This window comes from Pseudopodoces humilis, chromosome 1 (assembly GCF_049639895.1).
Source record: "Pseudopodoces humilis isolate 2021_Gansu_Grassland_sample_001 chromosome 1, ASM4963989v1, whole genome shotgun sequence".
NCBI lineage: Eukaryota > Metazoa > Chordata > Aves > Passeriformes > Paridae > Pseudopodoces > Pseudopodoces humilis.
This window is the reverse complement of record NC_142200.1, coordinates 134,065,276-134,085,240: the sequence shown is the minus strand read 5'-3', so window position 1 is coordinate 134,085,240 and position 19,965 is coordinate 134,065,276. Positions and strand designations below refer to the sequence as shown.

Below are 19,965 nucleotides of genomic sequence, written 5' to 3'. Positions count from 1 at the left end.
AGCTCAAAGCTGCTCGCTCCCCGCCGCGCCTTTATTCTTCGGGATGTGGCGTTCTTTGATTTTAGTTTTTTCTTTCCTTTCTCACCACGACTCGATTCCTCCTCGGGGATCTCCACTCTTGCCTTACGCCGCCGCGACGACCCACGCAGGGGGTTTGTGTGCCTCACGGGCAATAAACTTGCCCCGCTCAGGGCCGCGGAGCGCGGCGGCGCCTGGCCGGTGTGGGCAGCGCGGACGCGCAGGGGCGAGCCCGTGGGCTACAGCCACCGCCTCCTCCGGGAGCCACGGGGAAAGTGCTGCAGAAGAAGCGCCGTGCCCCGCTGGAAAGGAAGGCTCTTCTCAGACGATCCACAGCGCAATTAATGATCTGCCCGAGCGCAGCCACCCGCGCAGAAGACTCGAGCAGCGGCAGCTCCCCGCCCTGCTCGGCCGCAGGTGGCCGGGAGCAGCATCCGCTCTCTCGGGGCAGGGGGAGCAGCGCGGGAAGGGGCACGGCGGGAAAGGATGGTCCGGCAGCAGCTCTCTGGCTCTGCCTGGCACAGACACAAGTTATTCCTGTGCACTATAATGGAGGGGGGTGGGATGGTAATTTTTATTTTTTTTTCCAGCAGCGTATCATCCTGTTAGATAAGCTGCGCACTGCCTTCCACTTTCTCCCATCTTGCTGTCCGGCCATAAGGACTAATTACGAATAATTCCCTTCATAACTGCTTGGCAAAGACATGGTTGCATCTACGAGTAAACACAACCTTGGAGGTCTGTACAGCAACTAATGTAACTAATGCGGTGGGACTGGAAAATTATATCAGTGTTATCAGGGTTTGAAGAGAAATAGACTCTACATCTCCCCCAGTATCTTTTGAGAGCGATTCCCAAGACGCAGGATACTTGTGGACGAAGGTAATAGTTAGCTCTGCTATCGATCAGGCTGCTCCAAGTGAAATTGTGATCCACAACAGAAAATCAGAGTTAATAGTCAATAAAGAATGTCACTTTCTGTAGCCACACACTATTGAATAGTGGTTTCAAGATTTCATAGGTTGATAATTTGTCCTGCAAAGCTGTAAATGTACAAAATCAGACGACTGACGCTGTATAAACATATTATCTGATAGGTAATATAAAATAAAATAAAATAAAGTTTTGTCTCATACCTTAAAGTTGGAACGCTGAAGGTACTTCAGCTGCCTTTTAAAAGTTTAGAAAAGTGTAAGAGAGACGTCTAAATTTTTTAAAACTCCTGTCTGTGTTTGCTCAGCTGAAAAGAGTGGGGTTAGCATACACAATATCCTGGTCTAAAATGAGCTACGTGATTCCAATAGTATTTAGTGCGGGAAAAAAATATCTCTTTAAACAAACAAATTAAACAGGCGGTGTGCTATTCTTTACAAATAAAGGAGACAAATAAAATCAGATTGGTGAGAAGGTCGTTTGCCACAGAAAATATTTTGGGAAATTATCACCATGTGTACTTGAGAAGGCAACAGCTGTTAAACACATTTCTTTATACTTATTTCTGTTCCTAAGTTAAATAAAAAATAAACAAATGGTGATTAATTACTTCCAGAGGTTAAAAAAAAAAAAAAAAGGAAAAAAAAAAAGCAGATGTGTCGATTACAGATAAATTGATTTATCTGTCTAATTAAGTCTAATGTTTAGATAAGGAACAACAAAACGCACCCTGAGTACCACCAAGACTTGCTGTTACACTTCGTGCTTGATACTAAGTCTGTTCACATGGTTAATAATAATAATGAGGAATAAACACCATACAAATGCGGTCTACGGAAATGTCACCGGTTCTCGCAAAAGTACTGAAGACGGAAAATCATTTATGGAAATGACGTAGTTGTGAGACTTTATTGCCTGCTGCTGGGGTGCTCATTAGTAGGAAACCTGTATCCTTAAGCGGGTGGTGTTAGTAATGACTGTGTTACCGCACACGTCAGCTTAAAAAATAAACCGGAGACCAGGGGAATAGGCAACAGTTGTCCAAATGAATAATGTGCCTTCTCTTTCTGGTGGGTGTTCTTTAATCTCAGACTTTGATTCAGTCGGAAATGCGCCCGGAACGGGGCGGGGAAGCATCATTTTCCCCAAGACGGGGAAGGGCGAAGCTGCTCCTGGGGTTTTTTGGGGGTGAGGTGTGCCGAGGGCGTGGGTTTTCCCGGCTCGGACTCGTCCCCGCGGGTGCGAGGCAACAGGTGACTCAGCTCCGGGAGCCGCCGGGTCCTCCCCGGCAAGACCCCCCAGCTGGAATGGCACTGGGTGGCCGGTCCAGGACGGGGCTCCCTGCCCCTCGACGGCTCATGCCCCGCTGGTCAAGCCGTGGATGTTCCACTACGGCTTAAAACTGCACGACGGCCATTAAAAGGTGAGGTCTTCCCCTGCCTTGGTGCGGCGGCTTCCCCAGCGGTTCGGGAGGCCCCCGGGACCGCCCGCCGGGGCTGCGGATCAACCGGGTTGGAGCCGAACCTCCCCCGGCCGCCCCCCGCGCCCATCGGCGGGGACCTGGGTAGCCCCATCTGCCTCTGGAGGGTCTGCTCCACCTGCCACACGCCTGGCAAATTGTTCAAGGAGTCGAGGAGATATTCATAGAGTTACAGAAATTAAGGCTTCTAATCCCGTATTTGCACGACTCAGCTCATTTGGTGGGAAAAGCAACGCGCAAACTCTCCCACGGATCGGAGTTGGAAGTGCTGGGTTTTTAAAAGCCAGGAGTTTTAACGTGGAAAGGTTAGTGGGAGTGAATAGGATGCAGGCAACTGAAGAGCTCTCTCGAAAAGAGTACACTGGGTGAAGAATCTCCAACTCCACATATAGCCTCTACTAAAATTAATTTCAAACCTGTAATAGTTTCTTTTTAAAATTTAAATTGGGCTGTGCCATTACCTGATTTTAGCAAAAACTCTTTCAGAGAGACCGTAGGAATGGAGAGTTGTCTCTCTATTCTCCCTGAGCTTTGGTTCGGGGCTGCAGGGACTCACGCCATTCTGGGGTCCCCTCTCCGGATTTTCGGCGGCGAGTTTAGTTTGTAAGACCTTCCTAAAGAGTAAATTATTTCTGTGAGGCGAAGACAGAAACGTCGAGGCACTTCAGAAGCACTAGAAGGAGGACTTCTCCTTTTCTTCACCCAAGAGGACGACGCTGGCACTTGAGCAGATATTTGTAACTGTAAACGTGTAAATGGTAGAGATTTGGCTAATGGAGATTGGTGCATCACCATTACCCTAGGAAAGGCTGAATAAACATTTTAAGGGATAAATAAACCGGAAAAAGGCAAAACATGTCAGGTTGACTTGCAGGATGAGACCAGGAAATATTAGCTGGTAGGGCTGAGCCCTTTTTACCACGTGCATATGGTTACACCTCTGGTTTCCTGCGGAACCGTCAGCGCCTGTGCAGTGCCATTAAAAAAAATATATATTTTTGGGACGTTCCAAAACTGAAAGCCGGAGCTTAATTTATTCTGGGGACTTGAAAGGAACGAGGTCTTCCTTTGTGTCTGATGCTCCGGGGGAGGGTGAGTGTTGGCTTGGCGCTGAACGCTGCCCGCATCTACATATGTAAACCCAGCAGCGCTTCTCCCCCCCCCGCGCCGGTCGAATTGCAGCTCTCAACAATGCTACCACACAATGCGAAATGCGCGGAGCCTGCGCGGCTGCGGCTGAAAGCCAGTATTTAGCTCTTGATGTGGAAGAACCAAATTTGCGCGGTGCCCAGCGGAGCCCGCAGCTCGCCCCGAGGCCGTCCCGTCCTCCTGCACCGTTATTGTCCTTGGCTGCTGCGGTTAGAAGGGTGGGGACAGGCAGCAGCCAGACGACTCTAGCCCGCTTTGCAGAAGAAGGTGTAACGAGAGGCGCTGGCAGCAGCAAAGGCTGCAAATCGCTGTCGTGTGGTTGCTATTAGCAACAAATCAGCTGAACAGCCTGCAAACCCCGAGCACCTAGGGCGGAGGTGGCAGGGAAAGCGCCGGGGCTGGGAAGGCTGGGGTTGATGGGCGCTTTCCCGAGGGGACCTCCCGTGCGCCCCGAGCTGCCTCCCTGCGGGACGGCCGAGGAGGGCAGGGCGAAGGGAGATGCTGCCACCGCCTCACACTGCGCTCCAAGACAGGGGAAAGCCAGCCCTCTTAAAAGAGACAAAATGGCAGCTCATGGCTTGTAGGCATCCTTCCCGGCGCTGAGCCCCTGTCTCCCTTCCACCCGTCCCCCCTGCTGCCAGCTCCTCCGTGCCTGGGGGCTCTCCCCGCCTGCTCGGCAGCGCAGCCCCAGCCCGGGGAGCAGCAGCGCCATGTCCCCCGGGGTTCCAGCCTCAGCCCTTCGCCCTTCGCAGCCAGCCTAGAAACCGAAGTGCCATCCCTTCGGATGGGACATGTCCCGACCGGCTACATCCAAGCACCCGTCGGCCGGGCAGAACTGCGGCTCCGCGCACCGCGCACCCCAGCTCCGCTCCGCGCTGCCGGTGTCGGGAACCTACGGAGGGCGTGCGCAGGTTCCGCACCCCCCGCAGTGAGAGCTGCCTCGCAGGGGCATCCCTCGCTCAGCATCCCCGCACCTTGGCCATGCCAACACCTTCCTTTCAGCACCCTGTTAGCACAGGTTTTTGGGTATATTGATTTCAGGTTTTTGGGCTTTCTTCTGGTTTTTATTTTGTTGTTTGTTTTGTTGGAAATGTTTTCCTTATTTCCCTCTCAAAGTTTTGAGATTGTGTATGTGGAGTTTTTTGGGGGTTCTTTGGTGGAGCGTGGAGGTTTTTGTTATTTTGTTAGGGCTTTTTTCTGATTTTTGTGTTTGAGTTTTGGGGGAATTTTTTTTGTTTGGTTTGCTTAGTTTGTTTTGGGGTTGGTTTTTTTATTAATTTTTTGTAGACTCAGTTCACCTCGGAGGCCTCCATCAGCTGCACGATATTATCTCACAGATCAGAAAGTGCCTCGTTGGGAAGGCAATTCTCGAGCATCCCCAGCACATGGAGAAGGAGGAGTAAAAAATGCCACCGCTGGCAGCAGTGCCTGGAAGCCCTGCGTTCAGCGGGGGCCCCAGCATGCGAGGCGGCTCCTCCCGGCCTCGGCCTCCTCCACCGGGGATGTGGTGGCCGAGAGGCAGCGGGGACGCGGAGCCCGGTGGCGGGTGCTGAGGGGGAAGGGCTGCTGGCTGCTCTGATATTAAAAAGTGCCTCCCTGCCACTGGGGAGTTCTCACCCGGCCGCTCCCGGGAAATGTACCCCCTCCATACCGTTGAGAGCATCGGCGTTCGGAACGGGGAAGGGATCTGCCTGTCCCCGGCGATAGGAACATGCAGCCCTTTGTCTCTCTAGACAAGGTGCGATATTCAGCTGCGGGCCATGAAAATAAATACGCCAAATGGCTACCGCGACCCCCTCCTATCCCTCGGGGAGGTGGGCTCGCCCCGAGGCCCCACCATGCCCGGGAAGGGCTGGTGCCGACCGGGCTCAGCGGGAGGCCGTGTGCTTGCGGCGGGGCGGACGGGGATACAGGACCGCGGCGCCCCGCGGCTGGAAAACCCGGAATGCTCCCGTCCCGCTGCGCACATCCCCAGATGTCCGGGCTGACCGGAGCACCCTAAAGGCCAGGAGTCGGGGAAAGGCAGAGCGGACGCTGGACGGTGCGGAGCCTGAGGCGGCACCGCTACCCCCTCAGCGAAGGGCGGCTGAGGCCGGGGATGCTGCCTGCCAGGCGTGCCCGCCGACCCCCGGCCGGACCCGGCACGGCCCGAGAGCTGCCAAAGGCGTTACGGCGCACCCACCGCGGCCGCCGGCGGAGGCCGCTGGGGCGGCGCTGGCAGGGTCCGGGCGCGGAGCGGAGCTGCCGGCGGTGCCCCCGCGGGTCCCGCTCCCCGCAGCCCCGTTCGAATCTGGCGGCGCGGGGGAAGTTCCGCGGGCGCGAGAGGTGCGCAGGCGCAAGATGGCCTCTGCCCGGGCGCGGGGGGCGCGGAGCGGGGCGGCCCGCCCGTGGAGGGGCAGCCGGCGGGGGCCCGGCCGCGCCCGCGGCACCGGCAGCGCCGAGCGCCACGTTTCCACCCCGGCCCGAGAAGCCGAGTTCCCGCCGGCGGAGGCGACGCGGAGAGAAACGCGGCAGAACCGCAGCTCCCGGCTGGGCTCCCGGGGCGGGCAGCGGCCGCCCGGCCGGCGGCGGGGAGGCCCACGGGCTCCTCGTACCCCTGGGGCAGCGCCTGCCTCCGGCACCGCCACTCGCGGCCATTCCGAGACTGCCGCTGTCTTGCCCGACGCGGCCGCGGCTTCGCGGCAGCGACCGGGGATGGAAGTCCCTCTCCCTGCCCAACCCCGGCAGGAAAACCTCCTTTGCCGTGGGTGTTACGTGTCCTTCATGCTCTACCCGTTACTGACATTGATGGTGTTCTTTTTTTTTTTTTTTTTTTTGTCTTTAACCCACATCATCAGTGTTAAATAAATACAAATATCCCATCCCCAAAGACGGCGAGTCTGAGAATTGCCTGGTCCACACCGTGCTTTACAAGTTTTTCTGTTCTCCTGGCCGGACTCCTCTGCTGGTCGCGGGGAAAGCGAGTGAAGGAGCGAGCTGGAAAAAATCCTCGCTGCCAGAATCCTTGCCATCCTTGAGTTAATAAAACACGAACCAGCCGTGGGTCGGAGTTCCCGGAACGAGGCAACGACACTGAGCTGCGGAAAGCGGAGATCCGCAGCCCTTGGGAAGTGAGGGCAGGTTCTTCTCCAGGCGTCCTCCGGGTAGGAGCCTGGCAGAAAAGATGAAAAATAAACTGTTTATAGTAAAATAAAGGAAATCCGTTTCAAGTACCCAGAGTAGGAGCAAGAACGTTAAAAATTAACAGCGGAAACAGGAAACACTTATCTGAGTAAACATTGTCTCAGAATTTCACCGTTTTAAAATTGGGAGGGTGCGAGGTGCTCGGCGGGGCAGCCGCAAGCCTCCTCCCGCTGCGGTGCCTGCGGTGGGGGCCGCCGCCGACCGCCCCGTTCCGTAGCCAGAAATCGGAGCCCGGCCCGACGAGACAACCCGATCGTCGTCAGCCAGTTTGGTGGCAAAGATCGGAACTGCAGGAGTTCCTGCGTGGTGAGAGATGAACAGTCCAGAAGTGATGTTTGGAAGGCAGGAGCACTCTGCCGCCGGGGCTAAGGAACCGGCGGTTCGGGGCCGCGTCGAAGAAGAAAAGAGGAGCATGGTTGGCGGAGGCGGAAGGAAGAAGAGCTCGCCCCTGTACCGGCCATGGCAAGACTTGCTTTGGCCGCGCTTTGAAAATCCCCAGCGAAATAAGCGACTCCTGGGGCAGCGGTGCGGCGGCGGAGGTGACGGCGGTGGCCCGGCGGCAGCGGCCAGAGGACCAAAGGCATCGCCTCTTCGGGAAGGGCCCCCGCCGCTGCCGCTGCCTCCGCCGTCGGGTTTCTGTGCCCCCCATCATTCAAAAATCGAGTAGCGTCGTTTTCTCACGGCTGGAGCTTTCCTGCAGCTCCCCCGGTGCCGCCCGGGTCCCCGGCGCCGCGGTGGTGCCTCCCGCCGCTTCCCTCTCCTGCCCACGGGACGCTGCCGGTGTCGGAAATTTGCCGGAGGTACCCGCCCGCCGCAGTCGGTTTTCTGGAAGTCAGGGGCGCAGGTTGTTGAGAGAAGTGGTCAGTGCTGGGGGACAGCCATCTCGGTTCAGCAAACTCGTCATGCTCCTTTTTCTCTCCCTTCCTATTTCTGCATTCCGTCTCTCTGTTTCTATCCGTCTTCTCCAGAAGCGTATGGAGCTTTTTTTGCTCCCTCTCTCTTGCTTTCCCCGAGGCTGGGTCCCCATTCTTGCCGGACACAAAAGCGCTGCTTGGAGCCGCAGGCAGCTGAAACAGGGCAGAAAATTTGGTCAGACGAAGGCAGAAAAACATCCTTTTCCAGCCGGCACAGACCACTCCTGCCACTGTCCTTGACCAGATTGCTTGTTGAACAAGCTCAGACTTCGCCTTTATCCTTCCATCTATATAAACGCAACGTCGGATAATGAAAAGGTTCCCCTTACTTGCACCGAGAGGAGATTTCTTTCCTATCAGGGAGAATTTAGGTACATGTGAAAGGAAAACCTGTCACTATGTATATGCAAAGGAAAATATTGTGAAACCGGGAAGGCTGACATAGCAGCTTCACAAGTAGAACACCAAGATGCTATCTTTGATCGTCCTCCCAGTTGTGCTTAGCAGTATATACGCATCGCAGTGCCATCTGCACAGGGCCAGCAACAAACCAAAAGTTTCACATGGCAGCACAAACATCCTCGGCGGCTTTTGCAGCTCGGCAAGAGAGCTACTAGAGCGTTTGTTCTTGTTCACACAGGAGATGTCAAATTGGGAGATGTGGAAAATACTTTAAGAGCTCAGTAAATCTCGAAGGGAAATAACCAACTCATGTTTCACTGCAGAGTGCTTCACGGGCACTCCACAAAGACCGAGAATAGCTCCGTATTGATGCTAGCAGCAGTGATTAACTGCTATTTCGAGTAAAATTAAGCACATTTTGATCAGTGTGCTAACGTACAAGCCTCTGCTGCAGGTTCAGCGCTGGTTTTTGGGATAAATAATTCAACCACTACAGTGTGATTCACTCATGTAGCTGAGGCAATCGTGTCAAGATGGACATTCGGTCACATTGAGAGATATCTTTATATTAAAACGTATTTAGCTCTACTGAAGCTTTAAAAAGTAATCCAGGGTAGCACAGGCAGAACACGGCACTTGCTATCACAAAAAAAATCAAGTTCTTCCCTTCCCAGATAGTGCAGTTTAACAGGGGCTAAGTTTGAGCAGATAGGAGGTAAAACCTGTGGCTGACTGGGATGTGAGGATGCACCATTTGCTTATTTTCAAGAATAAATAGGGGTCAAATAAAGAACAGCGAATGTTTTCAAGACAGGCTACCAAAGCAAATCACTACAAATTCTAGAGGGTTTTTTCCCCCGCTTTGTTATTTTAGCATGCTATACTATGCTGTTCACTAAAATCTTTGGTACACCCAGAAACACTTCCCATGAGAACAGTATGTTTGTGCTTTAACACCACATTATCAACAGAGGTAATTTGCTACTTTTCAATGAATTATCCCTTTTATTTATTTCTTTGATCAGCTATAAATGAAAGTTATTCGTGTATATAAAACTGAAGTTTTTACTGTTGAAATTGAACTGTACATGTTTACTACAGGAAAAAATATCAACTCTTGTTTAACAAGACATTTACATCAATAAGCAATAACCTTGTGGAGGATTTGCAATCACCTGGTCTATAAAAACAAGCAGGACAAGTAACAGCAATTTATATGCAAAAGTAATGATTTAATGACTATAAGCAAGACAAAGCAATAAGAATTGTGCTTCTTTTGCAGACTGGAGACAATGAAATGTTTAACTACAATTTTTCCGTACAAACATGAAACAATATCCATATAGAATAAACACCCTCACAAATGTATAACTGATGGGTGATGAACACACACAAAGTTCGACCAAAGCAAAGCACAAACTGAAAAGTGTTCTGGGCTGTTCATATTTTATGGTGGAAAAGTTCCTCCTACTGAAAAAACCCCACCCTTAGAAGCCTCTAATGAAATGCACCTACTTGCAGGCCATTAAAGAGAAGGCATTCTCCACAATTTATTGGAAATATTAAAGTACCAGTTAAATTTTAATGAAGTTAGTACTGTACCACATACATATATATTAAAACAAATTTAGATAAAATGCCTTCATCCAGCCACTTGCTGGTTCCTTAAAATTTATATCAAATAGTTTATGGCTTCTATAATGATTCCATGTGCTTTTAAAAACACAGTCCCACCACACCAAATAATAAAAAGGTAATCAAACAGGTCTAAAACTTCCATGTCCCTTGATTTATTTTTTTTTTTCACTGTATCACTTCAACATTTGGTAAAGTAAAAATATTCCACTTGGAAGAAAAAAAAAAAAAAAAGACAAAGCAAGTAAAATCCTTTTAAGATTGCCAATTGCCTCCAGGTTATCAGAGATTTGAATGTGCTTTCCCAATACTGTAGCTCTCACACACAACGTGTTTCTTGCAGTATGAGCAAAGCTCAAACAGGCGGCATCTGCAAGGGTCGAACCAGTTTAGAAATTTAACAACCATATCATGAGTGCATGAAACACAATATTTTCTTTATAGTATTTATAAATATATCATACAATACTGTTTCCTGTTATGTCATATACCAATATGGCATTGTACAATAAGCATAATGCCATCTGATTCTTACAAAAGCGAATCATTTAAACAAGTCAGTAAATAAAACGGTAATACCCGCTTTTAGGCATACAGATTGTAAAACTGAAGTTTACTTTTCTTTTGATCGGTTCTGCGCAGCAACAGAGAAGTAAAAGATGCAACATAAGAATCAAAATGGCTAATACGCAAAAATTGTTATTCACAGTGACATGGCTACATATATGCATTTTTCTATGCATATTCTTTCAATTTTGTTGGATTTCAAGATGAAAAGCACTTGCTTTCTACAGGTTCACAAAACAGTATAAGAACAATAACAATCAAAGAGAACGCAATGGAGGAGTTAGTCTGGATTAACAAACTACTTCCCAGGATTTGTATTGACTTCTGGAGTCTCCTGGCTCCAGATGATGGGGACAGAAACAACTCCACATCATTCATAACAGGTGAAGGTGTAACTTTTGTTTGCTTCCCAGTCCTCTGAAAACAATTTACATTTCAAACTTGCGTTTCCATTAACGTCCATCCTGAATGTCACCTAGTCCGCCTTTTATAGCCAAGTTCAGTGTTACTACAAAAGAAAGCAATTTGGATGATAGTCACATGGATTAGCATCTATAAAGCTGTAATGGCATGGAGAGATCTATATAAAGGAGGGGCAAGGGTGGTAGCCTGGTTGGCACATCAACCAGATGAAGTGGCTGAGGAGCCATTTATTGATGTTTTCCGAGCTCTGTTGGTAAAGGAGGACTGGTGGTTACTGCTGGGGCTGCTGCTGGTGCCATTCATGGTGCTGGAGATGTGGGGGAACTGGGGGTGAGGAGACTGGACTGGTGTGCTGGGGCTGGGCAAACAGGAGGAGGTGGAGGGGATGCCTCCTGCTGGGCTGCTCGCCTTGTCGCTCCCAGAGTCACTTTCCAGCTCCCCACTGTTGTTCAACCCTTCCCTCTGGTGACTGATCTTCATCCTCTTGCAAGTAGGTCGGACGCGGTATTTCAAGGGCAGAGGCCCATTCTGCAAAGCAAAAGGGAGACCCTGGTAAGTGCCCTGCCCAGGCCGTGACCTGCACCCTCCTGGGAGCATGCTGGAAATACTCACCCGCCTCCAGGTGTAGATGTAGGCAATATCCATTAGGGTGTAGTAGTCCTTCAGAGGCTCCTCTTCATACATCACATCGATCTGCGCAAGATACAAACCCTTACATTAAGAAGCATCCAGGCATTTACCCCTAGCACATGACTGCTCTGAGGTAAAAATAGCCCCACTGTCACAGATATCACAAATACATCAAGGAGCAATTTTTTAATACTTTGGTATTTACAGCACTAAAAAAATTACAGTGTCACTGAACTCTACAGACAGATATTTTAAAAATAAACCAAGTAACGTATGGCACACACCAGAAATACTTGGCTGCTACCACTTGCTGCGACTGGCTGTAATGAGAAAATGAGTCATACCAAAAGAAACCCCAAAGAATGCAAACAAACAAACAAAAATCACTCTTTCCCCATGGGTACCTGGAAAGTGTTAGGTATATCCATCTTACTCCGCAAGAACTTTCTTAGATGCATCACTGTCATTGCTGCTGGGCAGCGCAAGTATCTTTTGTCATTCACCTAGTGGCATAGTAAAGAAAATCAGTCTACTGAGAATGAGCAATTACTCCCACCAATGATGTATTCTAACGTTTCATGTTGAAAAAAGTGCACCTTACTAAATTATGAACTGTAATACAACAGTGCCTGCTGTCTTTGGAGGGCAAATTGGAAATAAGCGACAATTACCATTCTAGAGAAAGTAATTTAAAATTGTAACTAAATATGTATGCAAATATTTGTATCATATTTAGTATCTTTTAGGGTACCTATGCAATGCATATTATTTTTTAATAAATTATTACATATTTTCCCAGACTTTGACAGAAAATCATATTCTGCTTTAGAAATAATACTGCAGGTATTTTTAATTTTAAAAACTTGGCTGCATATGCAGCTGTATGAAAATGTTTCACCTCTTCTGTACCTAGTACCATAACAGTAGGTGTGCCTCCTTTGTTCTAGATACACATAACTACATATTTTTCTCAGCTACAGACCTGCCCCAAAGTTGTGTGTGTCTGTGATATGTTTCCTCTAGAGTAAAGGAAAGTTATTTACCTCTTCTTTTGATTTTTCTTTCTCCTTATTTCCTTTTCGCTCCAGTCTGTGAGAAGAAATTATACAATTACAACAAATAATAAATACAGGTGCTATCAGATAGGTAAACATAAAATTTTGCCATTCTGGAACTTGCCTATTCTGGTCAAAGAATTCAATGGATAAGCTTATTATCTCGTCGTCTGTTATAATTCTTTTGTCTTCATCAGCCACTTCTCCCCTGTCTTCATTAGAGCCATTGGCAGCTGCACAGAAATTTCCACGATAATTTACATTTTGAAATTCAAATCAGGAAGAATTGCAATTCTCAGTAACAAGAAAAAACATCTTCACAGTAAGATAATGAATGAAAGCTACCTGACTGTTAAAACAATAAACTTTTATTATGCTGACTTTTAAAATTCTGTGACGGTAATACATCACTTGTAAATTAAGAAGGAAACAGTAAAACATCTAGCTCAATGCTACACATATTAAAGTTGCGAACGAGAAGCTTTTACCATCAGCCGACGGATGAGCAGCATAAAAATCCCTTCTTCTTTTCATTTCATCTAGATGGAAAAGCATATATTTTTCTTTTAGTAGTTACTCTGTAACTCACAGTATTGATATAGGATAGCAGCTCTGATTTTGTTTTTCTGCTCTTAATAAAATACCTGATTTAACTACTTACTTTTGAAAAGGCCTGGTACTAGCTTGTATACAATATCTTGGAGAGTTTTATCTGACCTGAAAGAAGAACAACCCCACAACATAAAATTAAGCAGATGAAGCAATATTTTAATCCAAATGGCAGCTCCTCACTTATAAACTTTCACAACAATGAGGCATCTTCTACAAAGTGGGAAGCCAGTCATAAAAAGTTAACTTACAGGACCTTGTAATCAAACTAACTCTGCTCTAAATACCGCCCTGAACCAGAATCCATGTTACCACAATTGAAAAAGTCTCTCAGACTGAAGGAAGGCCTTAAAAACTACATGTCCTCCCTAGAAAGTACAGAGAGCAAAATTCAGTGCTGACAACAAAAAAGTTTCTGAAAGGCAGGTGATATTTTAAAGGCTTTTGCCTCTTAGTTTGGGAAGTTGCAGCAGGAGTATTCATGACTAAGACCTGTGGTTGGAGTGATGCATGTCTTGGAGATACAGAAAACAGAGGCAAGAACTGTCGGGGTGATAAAGGGGAATGGGGGAGAGGGAAGAGGCATCAGTGACTGGTGCATGCTAAAACAGACCAACAAAAACTTTCTGTCTCACATCTAGAGGCATCTTCAGTTTCAGTCAGTGAAGGAACTCCAAAGAGAGCACATAAACACGAGGTAGCTTGTAAATTGACAAGTCCTTTCAGATTTAAATTGCAGACCTAGAGATAACATTGACACCGACTACTGCTGGTCTTCCCATATAAAGCAAAACGAGAGATGCAGCGCGCAACTTTCTCCTACCTTATATTCAAAAGCGGTCGAGTTTTGTGAACTTGGACATCACAGATAGGACAATACTTGCTGGTCTCCAAGTAACGCACGATACAGGTCTTACAGACTGTAAGTCAAACACCACAGGCTTTTAGTGATGCTCCTAGGTGCCGCTCAGATATGCATAGATAAAGGTGCGATTTTCTAAACTATGCAAGCTAGAGCAAATCGTCCATTGTCAGCAACACGCTGCTTAAGCTAAACAACTACCCAAATAAGCTGCAATTACCATGAAAAGGAGACGCTTATAGTACATATATTATTACTTTAACAAAGACCGTAGGGCCGTCCTCAGAAAATCTGCACCGCGGCTGGAACACCTACTTCCCCTCCTGTCGGGGAGGAGGACGGCGTCGGTCCCGAGCCCCTCGGGGGATTTGGGCTTGGGGGATTTTTTTTTTTTGTGTGTGTGTTCCCGGGATGCCGGGAAAGGAGGGAAGCGGCGGGGGGGAAAAGCGCGGAGCGCCCGATCGTACTTACAGGAGTGGAGGCACTCTATGATGGTCGTTGCATCAATGAAGTACCCACCGCAGAGCACGCACATGAGATGGGGGTTTAGCTCGGTTATTTTGATTCTGGTTGTTCGGTGCATTTTGGCGTGGCGAGGAGCGGCTCTGAAATACACACACACACACAGAGGACCGGTCAGCGGGGACGAGCGCGGCGGCGTCCCAGGTGCCGCGGTCCGGCGCATCCCCTTCCCCCGTGCATCGCATCGCATCCCCCGGCGCAGAGGAAGACCAAGCGCGGAAGACGAAGGCGGCGGCGGCGCGGGGCCGGGCGAGGGCCGGTCCCGAGGCCGGCGGGGCGTCCCCGCACCGCACCGCCCCGGGCCGGCCTGGGCGCAGCCCCGCGGAGGGGCGGTCGTTCCGCGGCACCCACCGCGCCGTTCCCCGGCGGGCACGGGCCGCTCCCGCGGCACGGCGGCACCGGCCGGCTCGGGCTGCGCGGGCGGCTCGGCGGCGATGCGGCGGGGAGCTCCGGGGGCGACACGGCGGGCACCGGGCTGCCGGCGAGCAGCACAAAGGGGAACCAGCGCCTCCCGGTGCGGCTGCCCTGGCATTTCCGGAGCGCGGGGAGGGGCGGCGGGGGGAGGGACGGAGCGGGGGGGACACACGCACCTCGGAGCGGGGCCGGGCACCGGGGCGGCGGGGCCGGCCCGCCGGGGGGGTCCGGGCGGCTGCTGCTGCGGCTCGGTGCCGATCCGGATCTGCTCCGCTCTCCGAGGGGGTTGCTATAGCAACTTACACTTACACTTGGCATCCTGCCACCGCTGGGAACACACGAGAGCCGGGCGGGGGGCGGCCGGGGGGGCGGGCCGGGGCGGGCCGGGCCCGGCCAGGGGGTGGGACGCGAGGCCCGGGGGCTGGCGGAGGGGCTGGAGGAGCCAAGGAGCCCGCGGGGGTCTGGGAGCCCGGCTGCGAAGGGAGGGGAGGGGGAGGGCGGGAGCGGCCCGGGCGGGGTCGGGTGCCACAGCCCGGAGGGTGCCCGGGCGCGGTGCGGGGCAGCCCGGGCGGCGGGGGCGGCCCCGGGCTTTGGGGTCTCAGCCTGGCGGAGGCGAGTGCCAGAGGCTCCTCCCGAGCCTCGGCCATTTCGGATCCTCTCAGGGGCCTCTCTCCACGTCGACTCGGTGCGAGGAGCTGGTCTGAGATAGCTCCTCTCCCCCTCCGCGCCCTCCCTCCGGCGAGCAGAACCGCGCCGCGCTCCCGGGGACCGAGCCCCCTGCACCACCAGTGGGGTGCCGAGCCCCAGCTCCCGCTCCACCGCGCCGGCATCCCCTCTTCCTCCTTCTCTGCTTTCCTCACTTTTCTCCTTCCTACCTTTCTCTCACCCCCAACTCATTTTCTTTCTATTTCTTTCCTTCTCCCACCTTTTGACGCTTGTTTGAAAATCATCCCGCGGACGAGGCAAGCGCGGTGCAAAGTTTTGCAAAAGGTGTAAGGAGATTTACATCACCAGAGTAAGGTGCTTGGACGGGAGAAAACAAGTCTCCGGATGCTCAAGTAACCCTCCTTTTCAGCAATAAAGCACACCGAGAAGGGGGAAAAAGCCCAAACCGACTTTAAACGGTACATTAGTGACAACATGCGAAGGACCATGTGACCAGATCATTCCTAAAGCTAAATCAACACCTTGTCAACACAATGCAGAGACAAGAGTGAAAAACAAATGTCATTTTCATAGTCTGAAACCCATGAAACCCCATCGGATGCACTGGCACCAACGCTACATGTATACACGCTGTTTAAAATGAGAGGGAATACCAGATAAAGGGAAAAGCACACACGGGGAAAAAACCCTGTCAGCCACGTCAATTGTAGAGTAAATTATTTTCTGTCAACCAGATCCTGAAAAATGTAAAGTAACAACGTTGCTCCAGTACAAGCTATTAATTTCCCCAGGTCAGTGCTCCCAGCACACCAGCTCCTGTCCTTGGTTCCCTCTCCTCCCGAGGCAGAGCTTGAGAGCCACCTCTCACCGCAGCACCGTATGCTCAAGATGCGAGCAGCCTACTCGCAAACTTCAATGTTAGGCAGAAAAAAAAGAAAAAAAAAAGAAAAAAAAAAAAAGAAAGAAAGGGCTAAGCTAAGCTTTCTAAAAGCTTTGAACGCCAGCCAAACTGACCAGGACAGGGGTACAATATTCGTCAGAAGTGTGCACAGCGCCAACGAGCGACCCCGACCAGGAAACTTCTCTTGTTGCTGCAGGAGAACCCTCGAGTGAACAGCAGATAAAACCCCCCAACATCAAACCATAGCCGACCAGCACAAAGAAAAGCAAAGTTCCAGAAGCACCAAGCCAGACCAGGTCCCCAAAGCTGTTCCCAGCACAGTGCGGGAAAGCAAGACCCCCGCTGCATTGTACTGCGGTTTAAATGTCGCTTCCAGGGTCCCTGACCCTCCGCTTCTTCCTTTTAAACTGATACCGAGGTTTTGCTTTTCCCAGAAAAGGCAGAGACGGAGTTTCTGCATGCCTCTCTGAAGTACCCAGCGCCCTGAAGCCGGCGGCTCTGGACTCCCTTTAGGTACTTACATATGGACAGGCTGCTTTCACGGTTCTGTGTTTTATTTGTTCAAGTCACTACCTTATAATTCATAAATATCTAAACCAAAAAAAATACCCCAGCAGTGACCGAGGTCACACAAGTCGGCTGACCGAGAATTCCTTCCCAGCCCTGACAGACTGGGACAAACCTTTCAAGACATTAACGCGTTTATTTCACGCAGGCGTAGCCCCTTCCTAAATGGAGGGGGATTAAATTCAACCGTGAAACCTGTTTTGTCGAAGCAACCCCTAAATGCGGATTATTTATTGCCCAAAGTTAAAACATTTTCAACGTGCTATGAGCTATCTTGAAAATCAGTGATTTTCCCCAGCGAGCTGAACTAGGAACCTAATTTCTCCCCAAAAGCGACCCGCACAGGCACACGCGTGTCTGTGCCTGCGGGGATGTAACATGAACGCAGCACATTTTACTACGGCAGCCTGGGTTCAATATCTTGGTACGAGGGAAACCCTTTCAGATGTTTTTTCTGCTCCTGCTGATCGCACGGTGAATGCCAACACTTCACAGAAATACAAACAGCCTCTTAGCCGGGACAATATATATTTACACACTGACACATGGAGCAACTAAACATAAAATATATGTGGATAATACCTGCTAGAAGTAAACACTGCCAGCCAACTGATTATACAGAGGCCTCAAACAAGTTATGTCAAAATGAAGAAAAACAGAAGTGCATTCTCCTGCTAAGAATCAGCTACATTATTAAAAATCCCATAAAGGCAATAAGCTATCAAACCTTGCTCGACAGGTCTCTAACAGAAAATACATACATAAAAAATAGAAGCATCGCTCGGGTAGGTTTGTGTACTTTGTACCCATCTCCTCTCAGAAAACTCTCATCAGGAATAAAGCAGCCTTCATTCTACATCTTCACCCATTATCAGCTAGAGCCACTTGTACTATCGAGCCTGTTATTACTCTTTCGCTTAAGAATGGCCGCATATGTTTTAAAGGAGGGGACAGTAGTTCTTTCAGATGAGACACACGAACCTCAAGTATCTCTGCGCAACTCGCAGCAGTGAGAAAAGACCTGAATATTGGCAACAGAGTGCAAAAGGACCCTGGTCTCTTAAATCACCTCCCTGGGACTAGGCGTAAGACAGAATCCATCTACTTTTTAAAATACACTACAATGCTAATTTTGTAATATCTAAGCGATCAGGTAGGTCAAGACTTCACCAGTGTCCCTGGTAAAGTGCAACACAAGTCTCAGTTTCCAGGACGGGCTGCACAGAGTCACTCAAAGTAGTTTTACTGGACTGTACTGGACGTCCCTGGTCTTAGGGACAGTCCCATAACAGAAGCTGCTCTCTCCACTACAGACTACGCAAAAAAATTCTTTTAGCGCCAAGCTTGCAAAGGGGCACACATGCCCGGGTTCTCTTCGAGTTTTCTGGAGAGTGGAGGAGTGAATCAAAGTTTTTGGAGGCTGAAAAGTTACTGCTTCACTTTTATGGAAATGCGATTTTTTTTTCCTGCTTATTTTTACCTGATTATTTACAAATGTTTACATCAAACACCCAGAAACATCCCGCTTTATAAATTGCTAAGGCCATTCAATTATAAAAAGAAAACACCAGCAACTTTCAAGTGCTGCCCATAAGCAGCACGAGGAGCCCACTCCTGACATCTTTAAGATCTGACAAAAGATTTCATGTAAATTTACCCTTCCCGGGCTCAGGGAAAAAAAAAAAATACCAACCAGAGAAAAGAAATTCACACACACCACCCCCCCTCCGCGTCCCGCAGACACATCACCTTTGCTCCAAAGGCTCCAGCAAACCGCCCGCCCCAGCTCCCCAAGAACGCATTAAAAGTGCTATCCTTACCCCCCAAAAAAGTTCTTTCTCGGCGTTGACCACCCCTTGCCTCTCCCAGTAGGCACAAACCCCTAAAGTTCAGCATTTAGAGCAGAAATGTAAGAGGAGACATTGGAAACAACTGGGAACCGCCATCTTACAACCCATCCAATTTCACAGAAGTACTTGTCCAACTTAAGTTAATAACATTTTCTGCTGGGTGCCCCGGCGCCTAACAACCCCCCCAGGAGGATCGCTACCCCCCGCTGGCTCCGTCTCTATAAAATGGGTGCGTTATCTGACATTTTAACCCCCCCCAGACACATTTCTTTCGGGGAGGACTGAAATCACTTGACCCAGGCAGCTCCAGATTTCACGAACGTCCCTGTTTAATCAAAATCTGCCTTTAAACAAAGGGCGCTCGGGCCGGGCTGGCAGCAGGGTCGGGAAATATAAATATTCTCCTCGGGGGCCATGTGCACAGAAAGGTTTTAGGGGGCGTCTGGAGAAAGAAAGGAACTAAAATTTGCAAATGTGGGTGCGTAACGCGAGCGAGTGCACAGGCTGCTGCTGCTGCGTGTCTGTATGTGTGTGTGTGGCTAGAGCAGCCTGTCAGCGCTTTTCCCATACGGAGAGCTCGGGGGACACCTAGGCGCCCCTTTGCAGCCCCCAAACCGGCCGAAAACCGCCGCCGAGCCCCCTTCGCCCCCCGCCCTTGGTAAGGCGACACCTCGCTTCATACGTACCCGGAAAACGGAGCCGGTGGGTGATGATCGGAGCGGCCAAAAAAGACAATGAAAGTTAAAAGTCGTTCAGCAGAAAATGAATGTGAGCCAAGCGGCCATCTTGAAATGAACTGCAGACGCTGTCAATTGCAATAAGCTTATTGCCGCCGCCGCCGCTGCGCTCCGCTCATTTTAGTTACAGAACGCCCGGGTCTCCTCCGCTCCTCGCGGGCCCTTCTCGCTCGCTCCCTCGCTCTCTCGCTCCCTCCGAGTTGGCCGCCCGGGCGGCTCAGGCGCTGGGAGCGCACAGTCTCCCCGGTCCGGATGAGTCCTCTCTCCACCAGCCCATTGTCTCTCCCTCTGCCCCCCGCTCCGCCTCGCGGCCTCTCTCGCGTTCCTTCTTTTATTATTATTGTTATTATTACGAGTATTATTGTTGTTGTTATTTCATAGTTGGTGGCGGGGACCCGGGGAGGGAAGGAGGGCGGGCGGGCGGGCGGGCGGGAGGAGGGCGGAGGAG

At 50.3% G+C, this 19,965-nt stretch overlaps 1 protein-coding gene across 1 annotated transcript; it reads right to left on the bottom strand.

Annotated features, from left to right (window-relative positions):
• Positions 1–9,290: 9,290 nt before the first annotated feature.
• BMI1 (BMI1 proto-oncogene, polycomb ring finger) lies at positions 9,291–19,926 on the bottom strand. Its single transcript, XM_088058629.1, has 10 exons — positions 19,467–19,926; positions 14,332–14,465; positions 13,822–13,918; positions 13,051–13,106; positions 12,878–12,928; positions 12,514–12,622; positions 12,378–12,423; positions 11,739–11,837; positions 11,317–11,397; positions 9,291–11,232 (listed from the first exon to the last, which is right to left on the bottom strand). The coding sequence occupies exons 2-10, from the start codon at positions 14,441–14,443 to the stop codon at positions 10,903–10,905; spliced, it is 981 nt and encodes a 326-aa protein (XP_087914755.1). The 5' UTR covers positions 14,444–14,465; positions 19,467–19,926; the 3' UTR covers positions 9,291–10,902.
• Positions 19,927–19,965: the final 39 nt, after the last annotated feature.